The sequence below is a fragment of the Balaenoptera ricei genome, chromosome 14, assembly GCF_028023285.1.
Source record: "Balaenoptera ricei isolate mBalRic1 chromosome 14, mBalRic1.hap2, whole genome shotgun sequence".
Lineage (NCBI taxonomy): Eukaryota > Metazoa > Chordata > Mammalia > Artiodactyla > Balaenopteridae > Balaenoptera > Balaenoptera ricei.
The window spans coordinates 1,662,881-1,688,836 of NC_082652.1; the positions used below are offsets into that span (position 1 = coordinate 1,662,881).

The 25,956-nt window shown below is 59.4% G+C and overlaps 1 protein-coding gene across 1 annotated transcript in view; it reads right to left on the reverse strand.

Annotated features, from left to right (window-relative positions):
• Window positions 1-900: 900 nt before the first annotated feature.
• The window catches only part of ADGRD1 (adhesion G protein-coupled receptor D1), a 150,277-nt gene continuing 125,221 nt past the window's right edge, over window positions 901-25,956 (reverse strand). The window contains exons 19-25 of the mRNA XM_059894801.1: window positions 24,062-24,128; window positions 21,594-21,660; window positions 10,656-10,747; window positions 6,387-6,513; window positions 5,096-5,137; window positions 3,687-3,779; window positions 901-2,336 (exon numbers count right to left, since the gene is read on the reverse strand). Coding sequence (XP_059750784.1) covers window positions 2,241-2,336; window positions 3,687-3,779; window positions 5,096-5,137; window positions 6,387-6,513; window positions 10,656-10,747; window positions 21,594-21,660; window positions 24,062-24,128 — 584 coding nt within the window. The 3' untranslated portion in view covers window positions 901-2,240. The remainder of the gene's footprint in view (window positions 2,337-3,686; window positions 3,780-5,095; window positions 5,138-6,386; window positions 6,514-10,655; window positions 10,748-21,593; window positions 21,661-24,061; window positions 24,129-25,956) is intronic.

Sequence of the window (25,956 nt, forward strand, 5' to 3'; positions counted from 1 at the left end):
GGCATTGCCCATCACAGTGTCCCAAGAGCTAGAATGTGCTGGGCATATAGAAAGCACTGAATAAATGTCTGCTGAGTGAATCCCAGGGTTGGATTTTACCCACGTGTGTTTCTCTTCAGATTTTTGTCGAGAGACCCACAGTCCTGTTCACCTTCCACTAGCAAAAGACGCTAAAGACCACACTTTATTTTAAGGACATTAAGATTTTATTTCATAAAAATCACAACCTATTTTCACTAGTAGTGGCATTCATCGTCTCTCCTGTGCTATAAACTACTTTAAACACACGCTTCTCTCCAACTGCTTATCTTTGGCCAAATTATGTGTAGATAATAAAATACTGCAGAAGCCAAAATATATAACCTATAAATAAAGTGCACTACTCTCATTCTTTAGAAATAAAGAGTTTGCTCATTACTTCTCCTGATATATTAGCTATGTAGGGTGAATATGCGGAGAGTTTAAAAAAAAACAAAACAAAGAATTCCATCTAAAATAAAAACAGTTCCTTACTTGATTTGCTTCACCAGAAACTAAATAAGAAAAAAGAATCCAAGTGTAAGTCTTAGGAATATAGTGTTCTCACTTCTAGGTGCTCTTGGGCATGACAAGCATCTAATGCCAAGTTACAGGTGATCTGGTTTCTGGAATCATGAGGAGAGCCTGGAGCAGGGGCTGGATGCACCTTTCGCCAGACACGGGGTCTCTGCCGGCATCAGCCAGGTTCACCCCTACGGCACACCCTTGGGGAATGCCCATGGCATTGTCACAACGTGCAGAGTGGGCTGGTGCATCTGGGACCCACCCGGACGGAAGGACAGAGGTTAACCCCTGCGTCAACACGTTGCTCTGTGTCTCACCCCCCATCCCGGTCCCCCGCCCCCCCCCCCCACCGTGGGAGATGCCTGAAGATGGCTGTCACATTCATCATCATCAGGGCGTGAGTTACTTCACGAAGGTGCCAGAGGAAGATGGAAAAGGTCTGCAAGACGATGTAAAATCTCACTCGGAAACAAAGCAAACGTGTTGGGAGAGGTGGGGCGACGCGGTGGGGAGGCCTTTAATGCTGTCGCCGTCACAGTTTTCAAGGAAGATTTTCCAGTATCGAAAACAAGTTGGAATTTCGTACCCACACATTTCACAGGCACCTTTGGTGCCGTCATCACAGGGTGACCTTTCACAGCCTGTTTCCCAGCTTTTCGATGGCGTTTCGGTTCGTGTCTATGACCGAACCCTAGCGTTCCACGGGGTCTCGCCCACACATGGAGTCCTAACGATCATCCCATTTCCTAGGGGGCTGAGTCCGGGTCCATAAATTAACATCAACTCAGAAGATACAGCTATTGCCACCCTTCTCTCCCCGGGTCGGTCAGGACCAGGGCTCCCCCCCCCCGGAGCAGCCTGCCAAGTGGCTCTGTGCGTCAAGGTCTGCCCCTGTGGCGACATGAAATCACCTACTGCGCTCCCCTCCGCTGTGATCCGCTCGCTAGAAACACGGAAAAGCATTTACAGGTGATGAGGAAGAAACCCTCTGGGGAACGTTATGCCTTGGGAAACGGCGGCTCTGATGGGCCCCCGCGAACACAGAGGAGGCTCAGGTGCCAGGAAAGGGGGCGACCTGAAGGCTGACTTGGAGTCGGAAGAGCCAGCACTCACGAGGAAGGCGGAGGAGCTGCCGGAGCAGGAGACCCCCGCGCACAGACGGGCTGGGCAGCCGGTGCCCCCAGCCCGACGCCCTGGGCGTCAGCAGGTGCCAGGCATGGGGACCCTGCGCTGGGTGGAGTCAGCAGGTGGAAAACACCCTCGAGCACTTCCCCACGCGCCCCCAGGGACCTCCGCCCAGCCTCCCCTGCGGGACCCCACGTCTCTGGTCCCAAGTCCCCATCGCGGCGCCTGCCGAGGCTAAACTTCCCTCCTGGTGCCATGGCCCCTGGGTCCTGTGCGCACACAGTGTGGAGAGTCTGTGCACTTGCAGTGATAAAGGGCAGGGACCGCTGTGTGCTCCGGGGGGCCGTCCCTCGCCGTGTATCAGGCTGCGGGCTGGGCGGTGGGCTCTGTCACAGGAGCGGGTCGCAGGAGAGGATGGCTGTCATGGGGGCAGGGGGGAGGGCCGTGACCCCCAGGTCCAGAGAGCGACGAGGAAAGGGTCCCAGTGGCGAAGGCAGAGCAATGCTTGCGTGCTGTCTGCGGCGGGTCGGGGGGTTCTGAGCGGCAGGCTGCCGGGTCCGCGGCCGCTCTGCTCACACGGCGGACAGGTCCACGCGGTGCCCGGAGTGGCTGCTCTTGTCCCAAGGGGTGAGCTTGCTGGAGCCTGTACCAGGCCGGGTCCCGTTCATCTGCAGACCACAGAGGATCGAGAAATGGAGACTCTGGGACGAGAAACCCAAGTCCCACAGGAGTGCTGAGAGCAAAGCCTTGTGCCAGAAAGTTGCCTGGGGATCCTCCTGGGGGCGGCCCCACCGCCCCCCAGAAAAATGAGGACCCGGAGGGCGCAGTTCTCTCCACCTTCTCCGCACAGGTTCCCCTGCCTCGTGGCTCCCAGGTTCTGGGGTGCACTCACCCAGGCAGTCATTCATTCTTCAATCTATCGCTCACTCATTCGTTCATTCACTCATTCACGCCTCTATTCTTCCCTCTGCATATTCACTTATTCCTTCGACACTGATTTATCGAGCAGGCTGGGCACCGGGGCCTGATCTAGGCTATGGGGTCACGCCAGTGAACAGAGCCGACCAGACCCTTGTCCCCGCGGAGCTCGCGTTCCACTGGGGGAGGCAGACAGTGGCCATCAAGCAAGTGAATAAACCAAACAACTGCCAAGAGTAGCAGGCACAGGACGCTGGCACGGGGTGGGGGCACCTTTGTTCAGTGCTGTCCAGGAGGGACCTCCTGAGGACGGGACCCCTGAGCGAGGGCCTAACCGACAGGTGCAAGGCTACGGTGCAGTGAGAACCCACGATACCGCCTGCTCCGGGGGCCCGGGCCCTGCCTGGGGGTCTGCGGGGCGGAGGGATGAGGCACCACTTCCCGCAGGGGAAAGGTGAACCAAGCCCAGTGCTGGAAGGTGAGCGGCTTGTTCAGACCCCCGACCATCCAGACCCAATTTCTCAGGCCTCTGTAGGGGGAGGAGACCTGATGCAGAGGCCGGGCTGTGTCCAGTGACTTTTGTGCCTCTTATAGGACACCATCAGCATGACCAGTGTCTGCCTCCTGGTCAATTGATCCTTCCATCCCCCTAAGTCAACATAAGAAGTACTGGCCCTGGGAAGTGGGGCAGGAGAGAGGGCCAGGTGATTTCGTGAGGAGGGGGGCCCTGTTGTGGGTGTGACATCAGCTCGTGCTGCCTGCAGGCCTATGTCAGGTGTGAGAGGACCAGCACCCGAGCCGAGGCTCCATCACCCCGACCTGGGCGGCCGTCTGCCCGACACTGATGGTGCCGACGATGGAGCTCGGGGAAGGAGTGAGCGGGGGGGCTGGGGCTCGGGCTTTAAGAGACGCAGCCTCAGGACCACACGGTCCTCTGTAAGGCAGAGGCTGCGTGCAGCTCAGTGAAGCTGGAAAGCAAGTCCCGGCTGATGAGGACAGGGAACAAGAGGCCTGGGTCAGTGTGGGCTGGGGATGGAAGGCGGTCAGAGCAGGATTGGCCAGCGCAGGAGGGGCGTACACGAGACACCACATGCACTCACGATGTCCGAGTTGAAGGGCTTCACGTTGGCCTGGCGGGTGGAGCTGCTCGTGAGGGACCAGACCTTGGTTTTATGCTTGAAAGCAGCTCTCACCTTCAAAGGCAGAATGGAAGGCTCATTAGAAGCAATTTCAGAAGCTGAAAAAGCAACAAGAGGTCATTCTGAAAGGTCCCGAGGAATTTGTGCTGCAGGGTGAGGACAGGACTCGGGGGCATCAGATCCAAACAGAGTCAGTGGTTCCGGAGCCGCGCTACGGACGTGTCACTGATTCATGTGACAGATACAGGCTGCGTCCCCCCGCTGTTCCCAGCCCTGCACGGGGAGAAAGCCGGACCTGGCCTGCCCTTTGCCGCCCTCACAGTGCTGGGTGGGGAGACGGGACACACTCGACGGTGAACAGCCTGGGGGCCAAGAGTGTGACGGGCACAGAAACCACACAAAGAAGTAAATGAAGAAACGCACGCGTGGGGCGGGCCGTGTGCGGTTCCGAGGCTGCCTCTCCCTCCTGCCCCCTCTGCCACGTGGATCAGTCTCAGGCCCTGCTTGGGCTGCTACCTGGTCTTTGCAAACACGTGACCTCTCCTCCACTGGCCGCCATCGTCCTGGGCCACTCATCCTGCCTGCCCCTCCCCCCATCTCCTCCCTCCCCGCCTGACCTATCCTCGTGCAAATGGATGGACCCTCCTGGAAAAGCACAGAGGCGGGTGGTGCTTCTGCCCTGTTCTCAGTCACCGCTCCAGAGGCATTTCCCCAGGACCACAGCCTGGAGGGGACTCAGATGCCAAGGAACACAATGCCACTCCCACAATTTACAGGTAAAACTCCTCCCATGGACTATGGGTCCCGAGGGACAAGATCTAGAGCAGCTTCCACCATCCCTACGGCCAAGTACACAGCAGGTGCAATGCCCCAGACTGCACCAAGAGGAATGAGCCCACTCCAGGTACCCCAATGCCCTTGGAGGCCGCATCATAGAAGTCCCCTCTCTAACCCCTGCAGTCAGGAGTCCTCCTTACACCCCAGGCCAGCTTCCCGAATGCCTTTGGGGAGGATCTGCTGGGAGCACATCTGCATCTTACTCTCCCTAATATGCCGGAGGCCAAGCAAGGCCCTGGATCTCCAGCTCAGCTATTCCACACTGTCGCCATCTCCCTGGTCCTCCACACAGCCAGCCGTGCCCGTGTGACAGCAGTGAGGGAAGATGTGTGTGTGTTGCTTAGCAACCGGGATGAGGGAGAGAGAGCTGACGGAAAGCAGCACCCCCGCACACAACCTGTCAGCAATACCAAGGCTTATTCAGGGTTACATTTCCGGACACCAGCCTGATGCGGCAACATGGTTCCTGCGCTCTGTGCCCTTTCAGAAATGAAAAACCAGCTTCATACTGTCACGAAGTGAAGCAGACATACCTCTGAATTCAGGAGACAGTGAAAAAGGAAGATGAAAAATCCCTGGGAAGGAAGGGGAGGAAAACACAGAATCAGAGCCACTTGCATTTTATTACAAACACTTTCTGAGGGTGTTTTCCAATGCCACCCATGGGCTCTGAGAGTGGCATTGGCATGGCTTGGTGTTGGGGAGCATGGGAGTGAGCCGTGATGCTGGACCCTACGGTCTGGAGTCCATAAGGGTGGAAGAGGATCCTGTAATCTAACCTAAACGCAGGCAGCCGCCATGACCAAGATACAAAGACAGGTGGACGCCCAGACAGGCTTAACCTCGGAGAGGAGCAAACATGCTGGGGCGGACAAATGCGAAGGCACGAGCGCGTCACCTAAACCGAGCCCTGGTGTCCTCACCTGCAAACTGAGGAGGACGATGACAGTGAAAACAGACACAAGGTGAGGATCTCCCCAAACACCTAGAGACTGCCCCTCTGGGTCCGCACTAGACAAACACTTCGCGTGCTTCATCTCATTTAGTGCTGAAAAGCAGCCCCCCACAACGTGGGTCCCGTTATTGTTCCCACTTTACGGAAGAGGAAACTTTATGGGACACAGAGGATAAATGAGGAGCCCGGCCCTGGGGTGTGTAGGGCTGCAGCCAGGACAAGCTGTCCCCTTTCATTAGAAACAGCCAGAAGGAAACTATGCATGGGGGCTTATTACAAATTAGAAGCCTGGCACCGTCACTGGTCGTGCAGACCCAGATGTGGCAAGGACATCATGGTGGGGGCCGGGGCAGATTAAGCCTTGGGCTCGGTCACGTAGGCTGTGTATGGCCACGGGCACCCGCCTCCACCCTTCCTCTGGGGGCTTGTGGCTCTGGGGACTCAAGACTCTGGGCACCCCAAGTCTCTGGTTTCCAGGCTGTCACCCTTGCCGTCCTTCCATGCAGAGGGCAGATGAGAACTCAGGGCCCAAGGTACCCCCATCACCACCTCTCCACGCCCGGCTCCCTTTCAGGAGCTGCCCACGTGCTGACCGTCTTCCTTCCAGGCCCGGATGGGCCTCCACAGATACTGTCCAGGAGGACGAGGCAGCCCTGCTGTGAATGGGGTCCTGCACGGCCCATCTGCTCAGAGACCCCGGTGCACGCCCTGCCCATGCCCGTGTCCGCGGGCCTTGGGGACCCTCCACGCTCGGGGTCCACGAGGTGCGTGTGTGTGGAGGGGACAGAGCACGGGGTCTCCCTCCCGCCTCAGAGGCAAGCTGCTCCGCGCGTCCACCCACGAAGCCGACAGTCCCATCGGGCCCTCACCTGTGAGGAGTTGAGCGCGGCGAACACGTACTGAAAGGCCACAGTCTGGGTGTTGACGGCAAACGCGCCGAAGACCCACGAGGCTCCCAGGACGGGCAGCAGCACGGCCACGGCTTTCGCTGTCAACCTGCGCGAGCGACACGGAGGGCGGGCAGGCGGGGGCCCAGACGCCAAGAGAGACAGGGAGGGCGGGCGGGCGGGGGTCCAGATGCCAAGAGAAACAGGGAGGGCGGGCAGGCGGGGGTCCAGACGCCAAGAGAGACAGGGAGGGCGGGCAGGCGGGGGGATCCAGACGCCAAGAGAGACAGGGAGGGCGGGCAGGCGGGGGGTCCAGACGCCAAGAGAGACAGGGAGGGCGGGCAGGCGGGGGGGTCCAGACGCCAAGAGAGACACGGAGGGCGGGCAGGCGGGGGGTCCAGACGCCAAGAGAGACACGGAGGGCAGGCAGGCAGGGGGTCCAGACGCCAAGAGAGACAGGGAGGGCGGGCAGGCGGGGGGGTCCAGACGCCAAGAGAGACACGGAGGGCGGGCAGGCGGGGGGATCCAGACGCCAAGAGAGACAGGGAGGGCGGGCAGGCGGGGGGTCCAGACGCCAAGAGAGACAGGGAGGGCGGGCAGGCGGGGGGTCCAGACGCCAAGAGAGACAGGGAGGGCGGGCAGGCGGGGGGTCCAGACGCCAAGAGAAACAGGGAGGGCGGGCAGGCGGGGGGCCAGACGCCAAGAGAGACAGGGAGGGCGGGCAGGCGGGGGGGTCCAGACGCGAGGCTTCCAGGTGGGAGCAGACACAGGCCCCGCTGGGACTGAGACCTGATTCCTCCCTGCAGGAGGCCTTGGCTCAGGAGCTGACTAGCCCGGACGTGTAAGACGGGGCCCCTGCAAGGCCGGCTCTGGGCCAAGCAGGCAGCGCTGTAGGACGGCAGCTGGCACCGGGCTTCCGGGAGCCCGCACATCCTCTGGGCACTCAGGCTGACCGCGCCAATCCAACAGGTGGTGATGCTGAGGGAAATGCTGATGCCAGGTGCCCACAGAGCGGAGCGCAGCCGAGGAGCCCCGGGGGCAGGAGACACACCCAGCGCCGCGGCACCTGCAGCGTCGGCCTCGAGGCTCTCCCTTGGAACGCGAGTTCCGTGAGAAGGATCTGGGCCCCCCCCCGCCCCCGCCCCCCCCCCCCCCGTGTCTGCAGAGCCCAGAACGGAGCTGGTGTGGCGGCAATGCCCCAGGGGCTGTCTGAGTCCTGGCTGCCTCTGATACGCCCTGCAAATCATCGTACGCTAACTGGGGCCCAGCCCACCCTGACTCCTCAGACAGCTCAGCTCTCCACAGGGCGGTTTCTGCACGTAAGCACGACAGAGAAGTCCAGAGACAGATGGGTGCCATGCTGCTCAGCTAAGCAACCTCCAAGGCCCTCGTCCCTTGGCGCTGCGACCCGCACGGTCTCCCTCACTAGACGGTGAGTCCTCTAAAGGCTGGGCTCTGCATCTCTGCAGCCCCAAAGCCAGCACAGCGCCAGGCCCAGCGGGCAAGATGAGGAAGAGGCCACGGGACGGATGAAGGTCGAGCAAATGCATGAACGTGCAGAAGTGCCGCTCAGGGATCCAGCCCCTCCCAGGAGGAGGTGCGATGGCCCTAAGGAGCCTCCTGGTCAGAAGCCCGAGGTCCCGGCAGGGACAGCTCCTCGCAGCAAATAAATCCCTAGAAAACCAAGGATGTGTCCCCACACGTCATCTCTCAGGGAAGCTGCAGCTGCGTGTTTTCATAAAGTCAATACAGTTCAAATAAGACACCTGAATCTGGGGAACAAGATATCATGAGTGATTTAGATTCGATCTTTAGATCCTGGAAAATCCATAATTGAAAGGAGCAGCTGCTGAAAAGTCGGTATCAATGTGTTACTTTTAAAGGGATGGTTCATTTTTACTTCAAAATTAAAGCAATAAATGATAAAATCTTGGAGGAAACTCCTCTAGCTGAGGCTCTCTGAGGACTTGTTAACATGGCCAGAGCAGCCAGGTCCCTTGTCAAAGGCAGAAGGAGCGGGGTCCCTGCAGGAGAGGAGGCCTGGGCAGGTGGGGGACGCGGTCCGGACGCATGAGTCTCCCCGATGCCCGCCCCCCTGCTCCCCGGCGGCCGGCATCCTCCTCCCTCCCGCCCCCGGGACCCGGATCGCACTTGGGAAAACTGAACGTTCTCTGCTGCTTTCTGGGGAGTCTGGAATCAGGACCAATAAATAGAGGTGAGAAAGCAGGTGGAAGGCAGCCCTGTTAGGGCTTCTGAGGAAGCATCTCATCGCGTTAAGTCACTGGGCGTTGAGCCGCTGGGCAGGAAGGAAAGGACTAGATTGAAACCAGGAGAGAAGGAGCCAGAAGTGCTCCGAGGAGGCTGTGTTGCGTCTTCCGCCCGGCTCCCGGGGCTCCTGCTTCACCAGCCCAGGGCGGGGACTCTCAGAAGGGAGCGAGGCAGTGACCCAGGGTCCCGCTCGGCCACGCGAAGAAGAGGAGGCGGGGCAGGGAGCATGCTGGGCGGGGAGGGTCGGGGGTCTGTCCAGAGGGACGGGCCGGACTCTCTCCAGGAGGTCGGTCCTGGGCGCCGTGTCACGTGCAGGACACAGGACACAGGAAGGCACAGCGGCTGCGCCCCGGCCCTGGTTCCGAAGAGACGCGGAAACGCCCTTGCGATGCACGGCCCCGACCTCCCCCGTGTCAGCCTCCACTTGGGGACCAGGTCCCCACGGAGGGCAGATGGGTCGTGGGCTCAGCTGCCTTTCGGGGCCGCGGAGCGTGAAGAGGGGGCGGGGCAGAGACGGGGGCGCGGGCGTGGGGTGAGATCCGGGCTGCTCTGGGCGCAGCGAGCCCAGTGGTCCTGCAGGTGCCGGGTCAGACGGGGCCCTGCGCACCGAGGGGAGGGCCTGGGGGCTGAGGCTGGGATGAGGGAGGGTCAGGCTGCTCCCCAGCCAGGCCCCCGGGGCCGGGGGACTGACGGCCTCACAGGGCAGCGCTGCCTGTTCTCGCTGATGCAAGAGGAAGGGGAGTGACCCTGACCCAGGAGCATCTCGAAGGTTTCCAGGGGCTGAAAAAGCCCGAGGGGGCCGGAGCCACTGGTCAGGTTAATTTACAGTGTCTGGAATTCATTACAGAATAATTGTCTTATCGATTTGCTGCTGATATGTCTACTGTTTTCCCTTTCAGATCGGAAGAGATATAGTGTAGATAAAGTAACTTACAGAATGTCAGCTGCCTAGTAACTGTACCCTGTTTCTATAGCAGCCCCTAAATTCCCTTTGAGGGGCCACTGCCCCAACTTCCTGGCCCAGTGGTTCAGGGGTGCTGACTGCACCCCAGAGCCAGGATGGACCGTGTGACTCAGGCCAGGGTTAACTGGTGATTTCCATCCACTGGGACTGATTTGTGGATGGGCATGTGGTCTGGTCTGGTCTGAGTCTCGGTCTCCAGGCTCAGGACTTCTGATCATTGGGGAAAGAGACACACTTTCCCATGGACTTGAACCTCCTGTGCAGCCATTTTGTCACCAGGAGGCAGAGTCCGTTTCAGCGTGAAGCCGACAGAGGGCATGGAGCTGAGAAGTGCAGGAGGAGCTGGGTCCTGGTGATATTATCTGATCCGCTGGACCAAGCCATTCTAGACTCATTCTTGGACTTATGGTTGCCTGTGTCGATAGGTACGCCTTGTGCTTTAGCCAGTTTGTGTTGGGTTTTCTGTCACTTGCAATTGACAGAGCCCCGACAATGGGGTGAAGAAACCCCAGAAGGCAGCAAGTGTGTGAGTGGAACCCCCGCCCCATTCAGAGACACCTGTTCCTTCTGAGGATGAACCAGCCCCAGAGCAGGTCAGGAAGTTCCACCCTCCTCAGGACAACCTGTAAGACGGCCGCCATCACCCTCACCACACAGACGAGGAAATCAGGGTGTTGAGGGGTTGAATAGCTCACAAGGTCCCAGCAGATGGTAGGGCTGAGGCAGGACCGACCCAGGCAGGGCGGTCGGGCTCCAGAACCCTCCTCTGGACCCCACCGCCAGCTCCTCTCACCCTAGGGGTGAAGCAGTCTCCGGGAGAGCATCTCATAGACCCCCTTCTTTCACAAACGGGGGCAGCGAGCTGGTGCTGGTCACAGAGACCGATGAGGACACACGCTCCATGCTCCCCAGGACATCATGAGGACACCAAGCAAGCCCAAGAGTGTGACCCGCCTCCTGCTACCCCCGAGCAGCCTCTGTGGGCAGGGGCATGGCTGACAGCCCAGGGTCCCGCTTACTTGAAGGCGCTGGGATCTCCGTGTATCTTGTAGTTGTCGGCGCTGATCTGTGAAATGACCCTGGTCACCGCAACGAGGATGCCCATGTTGACCTGCATGAGGAGCACGAGAGACGAGGTGAGGGCTGCAGCCGCACCTGCAGGACCTCCGAGCCCACCTGGCCCTCTCCCCAGCCAGCCTTCCCAGGCAAACAGGGGGCGTCTCTGGGAGAAATCGAAGCCGTGTCCTTGAACTTTGACCTGCACAGGTCACCTGCAAGACTGCCTTCTGGGAGCCCACATCTGTGCTCCTGAGAAAAGACGGCCAAACACCCCAGGTCGAGTCCCCAGGAGCACGCCGAAGAAAGTGCCCCTCTGCTCACCACCAGGGCAAGGAGGCTGTGGACCTCAGAATCAGACAGAGCTGGTTCCAGCCTCCTCTCACCACGTGCTCCCCGGGTGTGGCCCTGGGTAACGTACTAAAGTCCTCCGAACCTCAGTTTCTCCAGTTAATGAGGAGGAGCAGGAACACCCGCGGTGCAGTCTGGGCACTGGAGCACAGCCCGGCTCTCACCTCCTGCCCCAGCCCGGCTCTCACCTCCTGCCCCAGCCCGGCTCTCACCTCCTGCCCCCAGCCCGGCTCTCACCTCCTGCCCCCAGCGCAGGCCCACGGCTGTGCGTCCACAGAGGCCACAGCAGAGGATTCTGCATCTTCTGCCCAATGCTTCCTCCTTGCTAGGAAAGCTCCCTTTGGGGGTCCAGGGGCTGGGAGGCTCCCCTTGGGGATCTGGGGGCTGGGAGGTTCCCCTTGGGGGCTGGGGGCTGGGAGACTCCCCTTGGGGGTCTGGGGGCTGGGAGACTCCCCTTGGGGGTCTGGGGGCTGGGAGGCTCCCCTTGGGGGTCTGGGGGCTGGGAGACTCCCCTTGGGGGTCTGGGGGCTGGGAGGCTCCCCTTGGGGGCCGGGGGCTGGGAGACTCCCCTTGGGGGCCGGGGGCTGGGAGACTCCCCTTGGGGGCTGGGAACCTGCTGGGAGACTCCCCTTGGGGGCCGGGGGCTGGGAGGCTCCCCTTGGGGGCTGGGGGATGGGAGACTTCCCTTGGGGGTCTGGGGGCTGGGAGACTCCCCTTGGGGGCTGGGGGCTGGGAGACTCCCCTTGGGGGCTGGGGGCTGGGAGACTCCCCTTGGGGGCCGGGGGCTGGGAGACTCCCCTTGGGGGCCGGGGGCTGGGAGACTCCCCTTGGGGGCTGGGAACCTGCTGGGAGACTCCCCTTGGGGGCCGGGGGCTGGGAGGCTCCCCTTGGGGGCTGGGGGATGGGAGACTTCCCTTGGGGGTCTGGGGGCTGGGAGACTCCCCTTGGGGGCTGGGGGCTGGGAGACTCCCCTTGGGGGCTGGGGGCTGGGAGACTCCCCTTGGGGGCTGGGGGCTGGGAGACTCCCCTTGGGGTTTGGGGGCTGGGAGACTCCCCTTGGGGGTCTGGGGGCTGGGAGGCTCCCCTTGGGGGGCTGGGGGCTGGGAGGCTCCCCTTGGGGGTCTGGGGGCTGGGAGACTCCCCTTGGGGGTCTGGGGGCTGGGAGGCTCCCCTTGGGGGCCGGGGGCTGGGAGACTCCCCTTGGGGGCCGGGGGCTGGGAGACTCCCCTTGGGGGCCGGGGGCTGGGAGACTCCCCTTGGGGGGCTGGGGGCTGGGAGACTCCCCTTGGGGTCTGGGGGCTGGGAGACTCCCCTTGGGGGTCTGGGGGCTGGGAGACTCCCCTTGGGGGCTGGGGGCTGGGAGACTCCCCTTGGGGGTCTGGGGGCTGGAAGGCTCCCCTTGGGGTCTGGGGGCTGGGAGGCTCCCCTTGGGGGCCAGGGGCTGGGAGACTCCCCTTGGGGGCCGGGGGCTGGGAGACTCCCCTTGGGGGCCGGGGGCTGGGAGACTCCCCTTGGGGGCTGGGAACCTGCTGGGAGACTCCCCTTGGGGGCTGGGGGCTGGGAGGCTCCCCTTGGGGGCCGGGGGCTGGGAGGCTCCCCTTGGGGGCTGGGGGATGGGAGACTTCCCTTGGGGGTCTGGGGGCTGGGAGACTCCCCTTGGGGGCTGGGGGCTGGGAGACTCCCCTTGGGGGCTGGGGGCTGGGAGACTCCCCTTGGGGGCTGGGGGCTGGGAGACTCCCCTTGGGGTTTGGGGGCTCGGAGGCTCCCCTCGGGGGCTGGGGGCTGGGCGGGGGCTGTGAGGGTCTCTGGCAGAGGCTCTAGCACAGTGTCCCCTCCCGTGGGCAGCTCTCCAGGGTCCTGAACAGGAGCCTGACCAGGCAGGTGACAGCAGGGGAAGTGAGGCCCGGCCATCTCCTTCTGCTACAGGGTCCACAGCTGGCTCGGGGCTGTGCTGTGACGGGACCTCTCCCTTGTATCTGAAAACTTCTGAGGTCATTTACAGAGTTGGTGAGGAGTCCCGCTCCCGGCCACGTATGAACCTTCAGGCCTGACCACAGGCAAGGACAGAGGCTTTCCTGGCAGGCCACACGGGGAAAGCGGCCCTCCCCACACAAGACCTGGGGCCCAGCAGAGCATCCCGGACTCTGCAGGGGACTCAGGCCCCTCCTGCCCCGGCCGGCCACGCCGCACACACATCCGCGTGCCTGGCCTGAAGGCTCTCATTAGAGGCCTCCTTCTGGGGGCCCAGCCTGAGGCCTTTCCAAAGCATCTCTGCTGATACCCCCTACCTCAGGGGCCTCGAAGACACTTCTCCGCGCTCTGCCTCAGTACCCAGCGCTTTCCCCACTCCCGGCCCTGCTCCCGCTTCCCCCTCCCAGCTCGCACGGCAGGTCCAGGACTCAGCAGCAGCCGCTCCTGCAGAACCCGCTCAGCCTGCCCACGCTGCTCCGTGGCACGGAGCCCTGGGAAGCTGGCACCTCTGCCCGCTTAGCCCCTTGCTTATACCATCACTCTAAGCGAGTAAAGCTTAATCATTAGTCTTTAGAGCAAACAAAGAACAGGTGCCGTCAGTGGGGCCCTCGTCTTAATTGACCATCTCCACACGGGGCAGCTTGGCTCCCGACGGGCCGCCTCACTCCCCCTCGTTTTCTCGCCTGTAAAGTGGGGATGACGACGGAAGTCTCCCGAGGTCCGGGCACACGGGAGACGCTGGCAGATGGGAACCGTCAGCATCACCGCGCCCTCCACGCCTCCCCGCCCCGCGCTGGCTGACCGGCTTAGCACCGCAGGAAGGCCACGCTCAGCAGACAGGAAAGAGGGGGGCCAGCACGGACGCCGGGCTATTGGTGTGAAAACGCAGGGACTTTTCCATTCAACCGGGTCGGTGACCAAAGCCAGGGGACGAACTGGTCGCCGCTTTAAGAATGGGGATGTCTATTCCAGACACTGAGGTTCAGCGAGGTCTGCCAACAGCTTGTTCTGAGGTCAGACAGGCGCCGCACCCGCGCGCCCGGAAGGAAGTTCGTCCTCACCTCCAGTGACAACAGCTGCGTCACGGAGCTGGGACGTGGGGCCCGAGTGGCCCATCAAAAGCCACAGACCCTGCTGCTCTCACCAAGATTCAGCGATTGTTCGTGATTAAATGCTTTTCAGCCTTTGGTTGGTTTCTGGAGTTCTGAAACGTTTGAGGTTTTTCCACGTATAATTCTTCCAGCAGCTTCTTTGTATTCTAGGGGGAGAACATTTACTGAGGTCCTCCGTGTGCCATCCTGTAAGTCCTGCCTCTTTCACTTTGGGAATTTATATCCTGGGTTCCTCACCCACTGGCCAAAGCTGAAGGCTTGTCTGTAACCAGAAAAGACTGGAAACACTTGAATTGTTTCCACCAGGGAGCAGGTTTGGGGGCTACCGTGGGCAGCCTACTCTGTGGACGCATCAGGGAGCAAGGCAGCTCTCCCTGTGCTGATAAAGCCAGAGGTCCAGCACACACTGTGTGCGTGGAAAAGGCACAGAATGAGGTGAATATATATTTATATTCGCCTGTATCTTCATAGCACCCCTAGGATACACAAGAAGTTAGCATCAGGGGTTGTCTGTTTGGGGGGCGGGTGGAAACCAGGGAGTTAAGAGAGAGACGTGGGCAGAGACTGCTCAGATATATACATTATTAAGCTTTGCTTTCAAATTTTTAACCATGTGTGTTAATGTTCAAAAATCAAATTACTTATTTAAATTATAAAAGGGAAATGACATCAATCCCTTTTCCTGTGAACGTCTCAGTTATGACCTTGAGCTCAGGAGGAAAAGAGGCTCCACTGTGAAGTGTCCCAATAATTCAGGGAAGGGGATGGAGAAGCCACAGAGCCTGGGACCGGGGAGACGGACGCCAGGCAGCCTCTGGGGAGGAGCGTGAACACCCCACGTGACCCCAGAGGTCTCATCCCAACCATCTCTCCCTTCGCCGGCTGGAGGCTGACCCGGGATTCTGCCCTAGACCTCTCGGGTGTGACGCCAGGCGATTCAGACTGCTGTGCACAGGCTCTGTGATGTGGCCACTGAATGGATGATCAGATTATGGCAAATCGTTCCACAGACACAGAAATGCTCCAAGTGATTAATTCGATTTCAGGTCTTTTGTTATTTCTTGGCCTCTGTATTGAAGACCCGGAAGGAAGCGTTTCAATAATGTTTAAGCTGCCCACGTGATTGGCTGTTACAATTCATCATCATGCCCATGTCTCCAAAGCTGTTGCTGGGGTTTATTTATTTCCCCTCGCCCTCTTTCAGCGGGGGGCCTGTCTGATTTCATTTGACATGCACGCTTCCCCCCGCGTTGGTAAGACAATCACGCTGGCCACGGCAGCATGAGAGAAGGTGCAGGCTAACCTCCGAGCCTACATTAACACGCAATTAAGTGGGAGACAGCAGCTGAGGGTGAAACAAATCTGGCGTTTCATGAAAATACAAAACAGAAGCGGGCCTGGCCCCCTCACTCCATTTCACTCGCCCTGGCTTGTGCCTGGCTGCAAACTGGGAAAGGCCCTGGGGTGAGGCGTTTGTAACGTGAATATGGGGTATTTCATCAACTAAGTATCTCCGCATTAGAACAGCCAACAAGCTACTTATGACAGATGTCAAACCAATAATTCACAGGCTGCATTTCAGCAAAAAAAAAAAAAAAAAAAAAAGGAGGGGAGGGGTGGAGGGAGGACATACACTCAAGACCATGGGGATCTTTGCTGGGGGGAGGGAACGGCTGGGCAGGGCTCTGGGGTTGGGACCATGCTCTGTTTCTTTACCGGGCTCAGGGCCACTCAGGTATTTGTGAAAAATCATTGGGATGTGTACCACGATTTCACAGTGAAAGGTTATACGTGCAGACACACATAAAGACATAGTAAACGCTTCATGTGTATCTATACCTGTTTCTATGTCCATATAGGTATTTATGGTTCTGCATCCTTATGTCTGTAACTATCATTGTAATTGTACCCATGTCCATATCTGTTCTCAGGAATTGGTAACTGGATCTGTAACTATGTATCTTTATTTATGTACCTGTATTTGCAGAGTCACACAACTAGCTTGGCTTCTCCGCAGGTGAGAGGAGGATTTTAAAACTCTAGACTCTTTCTCTTCCCTGACTTGGAGGCCTTTTTCCCGGGTGGCACCAGCACGGAACAAGCCCCCTGGGGGGGCTCAGGCTAAGGTGGCCCCTGTGGCCCACGGCGTCCCTGCTTCTGTAACACCTGCCTGCTCCGTGGGCACTTTTGCACTCAGCCTCACTGGAGTCGCCCAGGGAATGATATCCATGTCCCTTCATAATCGGAGAGAACAGTTTGTGAAGGGACAGTTGGTGGGTGCATATTTGGCAGTGGGGTGACAGGTGAGCTGTGAACCGGAAGGGGCTCGGTTCTGCCCTTTCCCCCCCAGCACTGGGCCCACCAGGTGCCACGGTGACAACCCCGTCCCACAGGTGCCTGCCCCTCCGGGACCAACCTCACTGGGACACAGCGAAACCACACACCCCAACGTGAACATGCACCTTTCCGAAGTGTTTTAGTTTAAAATGATGCATGTGACATGTGGGTGTTTTTCAATGGATGGGATGTGCAAGCAAGTACCCCCCGGACACAAACCCCTCTCTGGGGAACGCCATCCCGGGTGCACCCATCCAGACATTTCTTTCCCACGGACGTGCTCACGTGAACACGCGCCCGAACAGAGCTTTGCACACGTTACCCAATGGGGCCAGGCCCTACTTGTGATGCTGAAACCTGCTGTCCTCAGAGCGCCTCTGGGAACAACGGGGCACGACTCAGCCTGGCACAACCCAGGGTCCTCAGAGGAAATGAGACACACGGGACACTCCCGCCCCCGGCCAGCCTGAGCCCGGACAGTCGGAGAGGCTGGGTCTCAGGACCCCTCCGCCGCATCCCCTGGCCTGGGGTCTGCATGCTTTTTCTCTCAAGGTCCAGGGAGGAAACATTTTTGGCTTTTCAGGCCTCCCAGTCTCTACTGTAACAGCTAAACTCAACAGCTGCAGCGTGACTGACGCGGCAGTTTGTAAACAAGTGCCCGGCACCTGCGCGGGATCTACCACGTGGGCCACGGCCAGCTGACCCTGCACTTGACCGCTTTCAGCGGACACCCCCTCCCCCCAGCCCAGGGCTCTCGGACTTCCCGCAGCCCACCTCGGACTGCAAGCCAGCTCCACACCGGAATCGCCGGGAGCTCTGAAAGGTCCAGTAAACCCAGAACCTCCCAGGTGGGGCTCAGGCAGGAACCGTTCCCAAGCTCCCCAGGGATTCCATTACTAACAAGTGTGAGAACTGCAGTCCTCGCAGGCGCAGGCGCGGGGCTGATGTCAAGGAGAGGGGCTGGGGCGGGGCGGAGGTAACGCCCCCTCTGCAGAGGCCCCCAGGGCTGTTGTCCCAGGTGATGGATGTTAACCCCTTGGGAGCAGGTGGGGTGGGGGGCAGGTAACGCCCCCTCTGGAAGGACAGCAGGGCTCCAGCGAGCCTGGAGGACATGGGATGTGGGGACCCTGCTGCTGGACCCCTCGCTGTGGTGGGTGGTAGGGAAGGACCCAGGCAGGGCCGCCTCGGATCCCCCGCCGTCACTGACCAAAGTCAGAGGAAACAGCCGGATCACCCGGGGAGTCTGGGAGGGGGCGATGCTGCCGGGCCCTGCAGACCTGGGGGGTTAAGTCAGCGCAGAGAGAGAACAGGGCGGAGGGCTTACACTTAAGTAAGTGAGTACTTACTCCCCTTCCACCCCTCCCACTGTCCGTGCTCTGACCAGGAGGGTTTAACTGTCCGGGGGAATGGAGTCTGGTCTGAGCCTGTGTCTCCATCTGGGGGACAAGGCGAGTGGTCCTCCCTGACCCCAGGAGCAGGAAGGGGGGGCACCCGCAGGGTCGCTCACAGGAGCCTCTGTCAGCCTGTGAAAGGCCAGGTGGTAAAGTGACTGCAGATGGTCCTCACGCAGCCCTGGGACAGGGGACAGCCTGGAGTGAAAGCTCAGGGACGTGTCACCACGACAACGCACCGCCTCCCGCAGCTGAAAGCACTTGATGGAAGGACCCGGGCCTGTACTCAGAGCTCGGAGTTAACGCCAAGGACGGACGCCCTGAGACCACAGTCCCGTCCCTTTCCCGACCCGGCAGCCCTTCCTGGAAGGAGATCTCCTTTACAGAACAGGTGTGCCATCGCCCTGGCCTGGCAAAGACTGCCATCCCCCTTCCCTCGCAGAGGTGACACAGCAGTGTGATTCTAACCATCTGTGATGGACAAAGAAGGAAAACGTCCCAAGCACCACAAGGGAGCCAGCAACCGGTGAGACGGCTAGGGCTCACGGGGCACCGGGGACACCAGCTCCTGTGAGACAGAAGGGCTGAGGGCAGAGGGACAGCGTCAGGGACCCTGCGGCCAGGGCTGGGCCGGCGCTGTCGACAGGAGTGTGGCCTGAGGGGGACGGAGCAGACGTGCACCCACTGCCCTGCACGAGGTGTCGGGGGGTGCACTCCTGGCCCCCGGTTCCTACTTCCCTCTGAGCCTGGTCCATTTCCATCCAGACCGGCCCCCCAGGGACAGCGAGAGCAGGAGGGGAGTGGCATGGGAGGGGCACCTAGCTGACGCCCGCAAGGCCCCCGTCTCCCCGTCGCCCACCCCCCCCCCCCACCAGGGCCCTGCGCGGACCCTACAGAGAGCCCGGTGGGCCCACGAGCCCTGCAGAGCTGGGAGCACAGCCCCGCCTCTCCTCTGGCACCGAGGGGGCCGGGGCCACGGGGGACCCAGGGGGCTCGCAGAGCCAGCATGTCAGGAAGGGAACGCCCCCGTCTCCTGCTTGTCCCCGCGGACGCCCCTGAGCACACATCACCTGGCAGGAGACCGGCGTGGAGGGGAGCAGAGTCAACGCAGCCCGAACGGGGGGAGCGTGTGTGGGGCTGGCACCACCGCCCTCCCTCATGTCCCGAACAGATGATGACACCACGATGATGCCCCCCACGCTGCCCCACTGGAAACCCTTTACCAAGAAGACGCTGCTGCACCTCTGTGTGGCCTGAGGATGTCTGAGTGGAATTTTAATTAAGGAGGAAGAAGCCACATCTTTAGGCGTCTTCCCTTGGATACATTTCTAATTAACCACCAGGGCCCACGGCCTCAGTCAGTGCCACCGAATTTGGAACAAAGTCAAAAGAAGCTTTCGAATCAGCCGTTGGGGAAGGGAGCAGGGGGGTGAGTGAAAGGAGGGCTGGCTTCACAGTATTTAGGAAAGATCCACATGGAGGGGAGGCAGGAGCGCTGGGCTTCAGTGCCATCCACAGACCCTCTCCAAATAAATCCATCCTCCGGCAGCCATCCTTGGTGACACAGAACGTTGGATCTGTCCTTAGGATGGGAGGACAGTTCATGTGCCACCACAGCCGGGACACCCGATGGGGGAGGCGACGGATGAGGACACCAAAGTCTCAAGTGTCTCTGGCTGGAGTCCCTTCCGTCACCTCCAGTACCGGGCCCACCTGGGGCCCCAACACCCTTCAAAGGCAGCACCCTTAGAGGCAGTGAGCATGGCCTGGCTCCCACCCTGGGGGTGCGTGGACAGCATGTTCTGGGGCCCCAGCCAAGGGTGTGGAGAGTGTGCTTTGTGGATTTGCACAAGGTGGGCAGGAGGGATGGGGGTGTCCTGCTGTCAGCCCCCAACACCTGTGGGGAGAGAGGCCCAGACTGGGACAGCATGGCGATGCCTCACCTCTGACCAGACCCCAGCCAGGCTCAGCACCCGGGTACTGGCACCCCCCTCTCCCAGGCCCTTTCCCTAGTGCTTCCTGGGGATCCCCACCTCTAGCCCCGAGAGTTCAGGTGGATAAAATAATAAACCCTGCCCCTGGGTAGTCATGTGATTCGGGCCTGACCAATCATCTGCCTCCACCCCAGCCTCAGTGATGGCTCTGGAAACCTGACCCATGGGAGCCAATCAGAATCTGCCCTGGGACTTCTGCTGGGACTGCTGGGAACAGTGCCTCCCTCCTTACCCTGAACTGCAGAGCTGGAGGATGTGTCTGGGTACCAGCTCCATCATGTCCCCCCCAGGAAAGCCTGCCTGAGATGGAGCCAGCAAGGAGGCAATGGGACCATGGGCTGAGTAGGAGATATCTGTGGACATCACTGAGTGCCTGGAACCAGCCATGACTGATTTCCCTGTTTCCCAGGACTGAGCCTTTTCTACTCAAGGGCACTCAAGCTGGTTTACTAGCACCTGGAAGGAAGAGGGAGAGTAGAAGGATGGGGGGGAGGAGAGGAAGGGGACACCTAAACTAATACAGCTACCATCACGGGCCAGGATTTTATCATTCTACTTATTCCCTGCACCTTAATTTGCCCCTCTGTAATAATAGAAATTACCATCTCTCCAAGCAGCTAATTTAGGGGCAAGTAAGAGAGAAATTTAATGTAAAAACACATTCAGATCTTAAAAAAAAAAAAAAAAGATGCTCTATAAATTTGAGCTTTATTATTAACGTTAAATAACTTCATGGGAAACCAAGTACAAGGACCCAGGGTTAGAGCTGTGACCCAGGCCTGGCCAATCAAGGCGTTCCAGTCCTTTGGCCAATCAGAGCATTTCATTCTTCTGGCCACAGTGAGGGCTGGCCAATCAGAACATTCTGCTTCCACTGCCTTCAGTGAAGGCTAGCCAATCAGAACATTCCGTTCCTCTGGCCAATCAGAGCATGCTGCTCCTCTGGCCTCAGCGAGGGGCCCATGGTGGGCAGAGGTCCACGCCAGGCCCATCAGAAATGAAGAAAATCGATCCCAGGATTTTGTGGGACATGTCGGTAGAACAATAGCAAGAACAACAAAGGAGGGTTTCTTTTCCCATGGCAGTTATTATAATTTTGTGTGGTCCTAGAGTTTCTTACCAGCATCTGGGGCAACCTAGCTAAGAATGGAGCCAACTTATAGGAAAACAGAGCTGAGAGGTGGGGAGCCAGAACCACGTGGAGACGGCCTCGTCTGAACCCCAGACGCACAGCCACGGCAAACGTTCCTGGCTGTGAGCTTAGAAATCCCCATTTCTGTCACCCTTTCTGAATAGGTCCCTCATTATCACAGGAATCCTGTTTTGTGTGGTTCCCAGGAGGCTCGGACGAAAACTCCCTAACATAGCCTTGGATCCTGCATCTCCTTGACCACGGAGGTGTGCGCGTGAGGAGACCATGGAAGAGCATCGGGAAAGAAAAGAACCAGTTGGGTCTGCACTGCTCCTCCTGGACACACACCCACACCTGCTGCTTCAGCATGAAAAGCACCGAGGGCCTCAAACAGATCTGCATTAGACCCGAAAACCTGCCCAACCTTCCTGAGTATCATTTGGGGAAAGGAGGCTCTGGGTCACACCCCCACGAGCGGCTGTAACAGGACCTATGCTGCCCCAGCTTAGGACGTGCTCTCAGGGGGCCCAGCTGCACCTCCACAAAGCCCAGGGCTTCCTCCACTCCGGCCCCTCCCCAGCCCAGCTCCGCGCCCGCACGGCAGAGGACGTACCACGATGATGAACAGGGCAGGAGCTACGAAGGCCCAGATGGCACCATTCCCGAGCGACAGCCAGCAACTGTGGAAGGGGGCAGAAGGTTACTTCAGTGCACCATCCCACGTCCCAGGGGCCCTGCGTCCGGGACAGTACAGGGACACCGTGGGGCACAGTCACAAGGACATTGTTAATCCCTACAAACGTGTCTGTATCCTGTCCATGACCTCACGCCTCCCACTCTTGGGAAGAATGTTCCAGGTCTGTAGACTGGCTCGGGGAAAAGAAGGCTTTTACAGGTCACCTGGTTAGTGGAAAAACTTGCAATCTCTGAAGAGTCTAGCCAAAATCCAAAGGAGGTCTTAATTTTATGCGAGAAATAAATAAATAGGCTTTTGCCAGGGGCCGGCTTCCTTCCAGAGCATTTCAAATACTGACTTAACTAGTGTCTTCTGCAGGGGTTCAAGGAGTGAGGAGGCATCACGTGGCAGCATGGACCATCTTCGTCTTCTCATCAGCTGTCGGTCAGTTCCACCCCCGGCAGCGCCATCCCCCGACCCCGCTCCACAACCGAGAAGAAAGGTCCCAGTGGATCCCAGCCATGGCTCTGATTTCCAGAGAAGCCCCATCTGGGAAGTAGGGTCCAGTCTGAGGATATGAAATTGCTCCTGGCTTACGAGACATGATTCCAGGAGCTCAGGCAGGACCACCGTTTTCCTCTCCAGAGCATCAGAGCCGCCAAGAGCCCGGCGTCCCTGAGACACGTCACCTGCCTGGATCCGGGGGCAGCACACCCTGTGCCCCTGGCACACCCCGCCAGGATCCGGTGAGGCGCACGGCGCATCCTCACGGACGCAGGACGCGGACGTCCCTGCGGGGCCGCCTGGTCACTCGCTCACCCCTGCTCACCCAGCGCAGCCCCCTGACGGCACAGCGTCGCCCCCATAACCCCACGCGCCCCTGAGGCAGGCGCTGTGATGACCCCACCCTGCAGAGGAGGAGGCTGAGGCCCAGGGACGTTAGGGGACCCAAGTCCACGCCTGCGCCCTGCCTTTCTGCCCGCGTCCTCCCCCGAGACCTCCTGGACCAGGAGACACGAAATGCCCCAGACAGGTGACAGCGCCTGTAAGAGGCTCGTTCCCGTCTGGAACCCAGAGCCTGGAGAAAATAGCCTCCTGTCCGAGGACGCGGCACTTAATATGGAAACACACGTCGAGTCTGGTGGTCCCTCTGCAAAGGGGCAGCTCCAACCCAGGCTCCCTGGGAGGGTGAGGGTTCTGCAAGAGGAAGCTGGTGCTTTCCACCATTTTCGCGCAGAATGTTAGGTGGATGAGGATCTTCAGATCCCCTGTCCTCCCCAGACACTCAGTGAGCTTCCGGACCTTTGCTGGGGCTGCCTCGCTCTCGGGCACATGAGTGGGTGAGAGGCTTACATCAGAAACAGACCCTGGAGCTGAGACGCACCGTGGGCGGCCCAGCATCTGCACGCTCCCAGATGGAAAGACACGGAACAAATGCCAATGAGATGTGTCTGAGAAGAAGTTTCTTCTTTTAATTAGTGCCTTGACTTCGGATACCACGCAGGCTTGCGAGGAATGGGCCAGAACAATGGTTGTTTAATCATTCTTATTTCAATATGGACTCAGCGCTTTAAGTGCTTCATCTTCAGGAAATTGTCGCCCTAAAGTAGAAAAAGCCAGATTCCTCCCACTTTAGCAACTCAGCTGAGAAATTATCTCAGGCTGAAGCTGGAAGAGTGTTTAACTCCCTCTCTCTCCTCTTAAAGTCTCTCCATGGCATTGTCACTCAGTGGTTCTTCAGCTTGGCTGAGGAGAGGGGCAGCTCCCTAAAGACAGGTGAGCTAAAGCCCTTTTCTCTTTGGGAGGAAAGGAATTCAAATTTCTGGGAGGTGAACACCTGACCCGGTCGCACTGTCCCAACCCAGCCTCTTCCTGATCCAACTAGGGACCCACCAGCTGCAGTTTCAAAATGGCGCACGAGGTCCGGCACATACACTGTCACCTCTGCTGCTGCCCCAGCGATGAGAACGCCCCCTGCGGGTGCACATCAGACCACACGTATTCACTCGGCTGTAACTTAACGGGACTTCTTATGTACTAGGCACTTGCTGACCACCCCAAGAAAGGGTCAGCACAAAACGGGGCTCCACAGGTGACCAGACTTTGCGTCCAGGACAACCACATGGATGAAGAGCTCCCATCAGAAACCTGTCCCGGCCACTCAGTGCAGGAGGCACTCCGACCCCCTCGATGCTAGTTCCAAGGTGGGAGGAAGCCCAGAGCACCGCCGGGGGTGTTTCTCACTCTATCAGGCCTTTTTTACTGCCAGGGCTGGAGGATACCAGCCTTGGACAGATGCCCCCCCACCCCCGAGAAGAACACAGCAAGACAACGAGCCACGGGGACCCTCACCGTGCCCCTCCCCACGGGAGTCCTGCCCACACAGGGATCACCCCTTCACTTACTTCTTACTTGTTCCGTAACTGTCCATGGCAAAGACTATTGAAATGATACAGATCAGAAGAGGAGAACCTGCAGAAAATGAGAGCAGAATATTTTATTAGCTTCCTCCAGTCTCCTCTGACTCGTTCATTCATTTATTCATTTTATACCTGATGTGTACAAAGAAATGTGTGCTAAGTGTTGAGGACACAGAACAGCCCCTAGGCTCCAAGAATTTAGAGTCTAAACAAAGAGATAACTAACACACACACACACACACACACACACACACACACATGCATTTTAGGGCAGATCCGTTATGAATCTGATTCTGTATCTGAAAACAACGCCCTTCCGGCTGCTGGGGAAGCAGCATGCCCAGGGCCTCTGTCTGATCGGCGCCCTGAGCACAGCACCTGCCTCTGCTCCCCTGCAGGGAAGGGAGGGGGAAGAAGAGACAGCAAAGGGTCCCCCTTCCACCCACTGACCCTCCCCTCCTGAGGGTGGTCAGGAGGAAGGGCTCCTGACCAGGACCCTGCACTTTGCAGATTGCTGGGATAAAAGGGGGCAGGGGAAGATACATTAGGACAGGCGGCTCCTTGTGCCCCTCTGGCCGAGCCTGCCCCGCCCATGGGAGATCTGCTCCCGGCTCCAGGCCTGGGCGCCTCAAGGCCTCAGCCCTCCTGCGACCTCTGGTGGCTTGGTCCGCTCCACACCGGCCCTTCTGAGGAGCAGTGTTAAATGATTCTCCTTGAAAAGGAGTCTTTGGAGAGTGGTCCTGTCTCTGAAACACTTTGTCTGGATGTCAAAATAGTCTGACTACATCACAGCACATCTGGACAAGACAGTCACCGGGCCCTCAAAGGAGACCAGCAAGCAGCCTCTGGGGAGAGGTGGACAGGCCAGGGGCCGGGAGGGGACGCACCTCTCACTGCTGACCCGCTGTCACGCTCGGGTTTTCTACCCGCGTGCATGACCTCGTAGAAGCCAGAGCCTTTTTCTTGGTGTTGGAGCCTCTGGCTGCGGCCCTCCTGCCCTGATGGACCCAGAGTCACAGGAGACAAGCGGGACGCCAAGGATCCGGCCCGCATCCTGCCACCCACTCACTTAGGGCCTCGGTTTCCTCAGGCGCTGCAGGGAACCCCGCTGCCTGGCTCTCTTGGGAGGATCACATGGGCCCTGAGATGGTGAGGGGCCCTGGGGGCACTGAGCACCAAGATTCCCCCCCACCCCATCTTCCTGAGGAAGCTCAAGCCTTGGGGTGCGGGAGGAGTGGGCACTGCAGGAGATCTGGGTCCATAGGACAGCCCAGCAGGTGCACGCAGGACCCTGCAGCGTCCCCCGGGCCCCGTCCGGGGGTGTTCTGGAAGGTGCAGTAAGAACCCGGGGTGCCTGGGAGGACAGATTTTCAAACTCAGGGGTTGAGGTTGACTTCACTTTGAGTCAACACCACATTTCCCTCCCCCGATCGTGGCCACGGCGGGGGCCCAAGTCAGGGGCTGGCATCTCTTTGCCGCCCAAAGTTAAACGGAGGAGTTGAAGATTCTTTTTCTGCCTTCACAACTGACACGTTTCTCCTACGATCCCCAAAGCAACACTGACGCTCAGAAGACAGGCCACAGGGCAGTGACCGGAAGGGTCTGAGAAGAAGGTGGGCCCTACCCTCTGCTTTCTCTGAAACACGCTGCAGGAGCCACAGGCACTGGGTGAGGGTGCTGTTAACAAGGATAGGTTCACAGGCGGCGGGAAGAGGAGCGTGGGAACAGGATGGAAAAGTCAGCGAGTGGGAAAAGCCTGGGCTTCGGAGCCACACGACACCGGGCTCTAGTCCCAGGGCCCCTGGACCAGCTGTGCAGCCTCAGGGACCCGGCTGAACCTCTCTGGGCTGCCACGTTCTCACTCTGGAAATGGAGATGAC